Genomic DNA, 3,302 nt, shown 5'->3' on the forward strand with positions numbered 1-3,302 from the left:
GTCCGTCCGTCCGTCCGATTATCTACCTCTCTATCTATCTATCTATCTATCTATCGTTCTGTCCGTCCGTCCGTCCGTCCGATTATCTACCTCTCTATCTATCTATCTATCTATCTATCGTTCTGTCCGTCCGTCCGTCCGTCCGATTATCTACCTCTCTATCTATCTATCTATCTATCTATCGTTCTGTCCGTCCGTCCGTCCGTCCGATTATCTACCTCTCTATCTATCTATCTATCTATCTATCGTTCTGTCCGTCCGTCCGTCCGTCCGATTATCTACCTCTCTATCTATCTATCTATCTATCTATCGTTCTGTCCGTCCGTCCGTCCGTCCGATTATCTACCTCTCTATCTATCTATCTATCTATCTATCGTTCTGTCCGTCCGTCCGTCCGTCCGATTATCTACCTCTCTATCTATCTATCTATCTATCTATCGTTCTGTCCGTCCGTCCGTCCGTCCGATTATCTACCTCTCTATCTATCTATCTATCTATCTATCGTTCTGTCCGTCCGTCCGTCCGTCCGATTATCTACCTCTCTATCTATCTATCTATCTATCTATCGTTCTGTCCGTCCGTCCGTCCGTCCGATTATCTACCTCTCTATCTATCTATCTATCTATCTATCGTTCTGTCCGTCCGTCCGTCCGTCCGATTATCTACCTCTCTATCTATCTATCTATCTATCTATCGTTCTGTCCGTCCGTCCGTCCGTCCGATTATCTACCTCTCTATCTATCTATCTATCTATCTATCGTTCTGTCCGTCCGTCCGTCCGTCCGATTATCTACCTCTCTATCTATCTATCTGTCTGTCTGTCTGTCTGTCTGTCTGTCTCTTTCACTATCTACCTCTCTGTCTGTCTGTCTGTCTGTCTGTCTGTCAGCTGAGTTATGTTTAAAGCTGAAGGAAATCCACTTTCAAAAGTTCATGATGTTTCCAAAGTCAATAAATAATTGTATTAACTAATACAAGCATGCTGTAGCAACAGTGCTAGTATGGTAATGTGTCACTGTGAACTGATCTCAGGACTGCAGACAGGAGGCGCCAGAGTTCAGCAAACACCTGCAGGATGTGGCCAGACTCAGAGAGAATGAAGGAGAGGAGAAATAAGAGAGTCAAATCATCAGGTGTGAGACATGGCGCTGAGAGCCGCTCTGCTGAAGAGTATCTGGTACGCCTTCACGTCCCTGGACACCGAAGACAGCGGCAAAGTGTCCAAATCACAGCTCAAGGTGAGACAGGTGTGAGACAGAGACAGGTGTTTGTGTAGATATGCATGTAAGTCTCAAAAGCTCACTTTAGGGACGTCCACAAGTGATTTATAAGGTACATTTTTACCTTATGCAGCATTTACCTTAATTTATACCTTAATTATAACAATATCTGTCTTGTTTATGCATATTATGTGTAAATGTTGCTTACTGTGTACATTATGTGTTAAGTTATAGTGTTTGTAAGCACACAGCCAATGTTTTCACCCATCATTACATCAGTGTACTTTATATGACTGTAAAGTGGTCTGTTCTAGTTTGATTTAAGGTAGTTTCTCTTTATGGTTTGTGTTCATAAATGTCTTTATATAACGCAGCAGGAGTGTACTGTATGTTCTCTTTTTATGAAACTGTTAATCTGACTCACACTCTGTGGCTTTAGACGGATCTGCATCAAACACAAGCAGCAGTCAGACCGTGTGTGTGTGTGTGTGTGTGTGTGCAGGTTTTGTCTCATAACCTTCACAGTGTTTTGAGGATTCCTCACGACCCTGCGGCCCTCGAGAGACACTTCAGCGATGACGATGACGGTCCCGTATCCAGTCAGGGGTACATGCCCTACCTGAACCAGTTTATACTGGACAAGGTACCACAACACAAGCACACTCTCAAAGGATGCTCATTCAATGCTCACGAGACTCTCGCTTATGTTTCATTGAAGTATCAAATGTTTCTCCTGAAATTAGGTGAAAATAACCCAAAACCTAGTAAGAGTTTGGAGCTATGAAAATAATGTGGAGAGTAGTTGATGAGAAATATCTAGATCTCTGACTTTTCAGTGCAGACTTCGGGATCTTGACAAATCTGAGCGCTGTTTGAGACATTGATGAGACACAAGAGATGGCTGGAGGGTTTTTCTCAGGAGAAACTTGAAAATCAGTGCTGTCTCTGAGGGTCTCTTTAATATCTCAATCATTTCTCCAAGTTGCAATCCCAGATGAAAATATCTTTGCTCAGAGGTAGCTCTTTCATAGCTCACTGAGTTTTCAGGGTCATATTTGTCTCAGATGTTTCTCCAAAAACAAAAAGGAAAAATACTAAGGGAGTTGGGGAGCAGCTCGGATAATGTGATGAGAAATGCTTGAGTTTATACTGAGATCTCCGACTTTTTCATTGCAGACTTTGAGATCTTGACAAATCTGAGCACCGTTAGAGACATGGCTGAGACAGAAGAGATTATACTGGGGTCTTTTCATAGAAGAAACTTCATCAAAAGCCTCCATATAATATCAACACTGCTATTTGAGAATTGATTGAGATATTAAAGAGATTTCATTTGGGACGGGATTTGCGGAAAATGTCTTGCTCAAATTTGCAATCCTAGATGAAAATGTTATTGCTCTTTCGTTGCTCACTGAGTTCTCAGGATCAATTTTGTCTCAGATGTTTCTCCTAAAAAATACGAATGAATGTGGAGAGCAGCTCAGAGCATTTGGTGAATAATGTTTGCGTTCATATTGAGATCTCTGAGGTTTCATTGCAGACAAATCTGAGCACAGTTTGAGACAGTGTTGAGACACAAGAATACTGGGGTCTTTTTTCATAAGTAACTTCAGCAAAGTTTCACGGCTGTCTTGGAGAAATAATTGAGACATTAAAGAGATTTTATTTGGGAAAGTGTCTTGAGCAAAGTTATTGCTCAGAGGTTGCTCTTTCATGGCTCATAGGCTTCATTGAGTGCTTAGGATCAATTTTGATTCAGTGTGAACACAATTCAAATGAATGTCAAATTTGAGCACAGTTTGAGACATCGTTGAGATCTGATCTGAAACTCCAGAGGAGACACGTGTCAGATCACTGGGGTCTTTTTCTCAGGAGAAACCAAAGTCTCCATTGAATCTCATTGCCTTCGTGGAGAATAAATTAAGATTTTGTTGTTTGTTGTGTCATCAGGTAACTGAGGGGACGTTTGTTAAAGAGGAAGTTGACGAGCTGTGCTGGACTCTCTGTTCCAAGAAAAACTACCGTCCCGACGCGCACCGGGTTCTGTCCAATCAGGATGCTATGCGGCTCTGGTGTCTCTTC

General features: G+C 42.1%; 1 protein-coding gene across 1 annotated transcript in view; it reads left to right on the forward strand.

Moving 5' to 3' along the window:
- The first annotated feature begins 1,057 nt into the window (after nucleotides 1–1,057).
- The window catches only part of LOC107750690 (differentially expressed in FDCP 6 homolog), an 11,513-nt gene continuing 9,268 nt past the window's right edge, over nucleotides 1,058–3,302 (forward strand). The window contains exons 1-3 of the mRNA XM_016566199.1: nucleotides 1,058–1,238; nucleotides 1,723–1,863; nucleotides 3,171–3,302. The exon at nucleotides 3,171–3,302 is cut by the window's right edge and continues 48 nt beyond it. Coding sequence (XP_016421685.1) covers nucleotides 1,143–1,238; nucleotides 1,723–1,863; nucleotides 3,171–3,302 — 369 coding nt within the window. The 5' untranslated portion in view covers nucleotides 1,058–1,142. The remainder of the gene's footprint in view (nucleotides 1,239–1,722; nucleotides 1,864–3,170) is intronic.

The sequence above is a fragment of the Sinocyclocheilus rhinocerous genome, unplaced genomic scaffold (genome assembly GCF_001515625.1).
Source record: "Sinocyclocheilus rhinocerous isolate Xijiao unplaced genomic scaffold, SAMN03320098_v1.1 scaffold302, whole genome shotgun sequence".
Classification (NCBI taxonomy): domain Eukaryota; kingdom Metazoa; phylum Chordata; class Actinopteri; order Cypriniformes; family Cyprinidae; genus Sinocyclocheilus; species Sinocyclocheilus rhinocerous.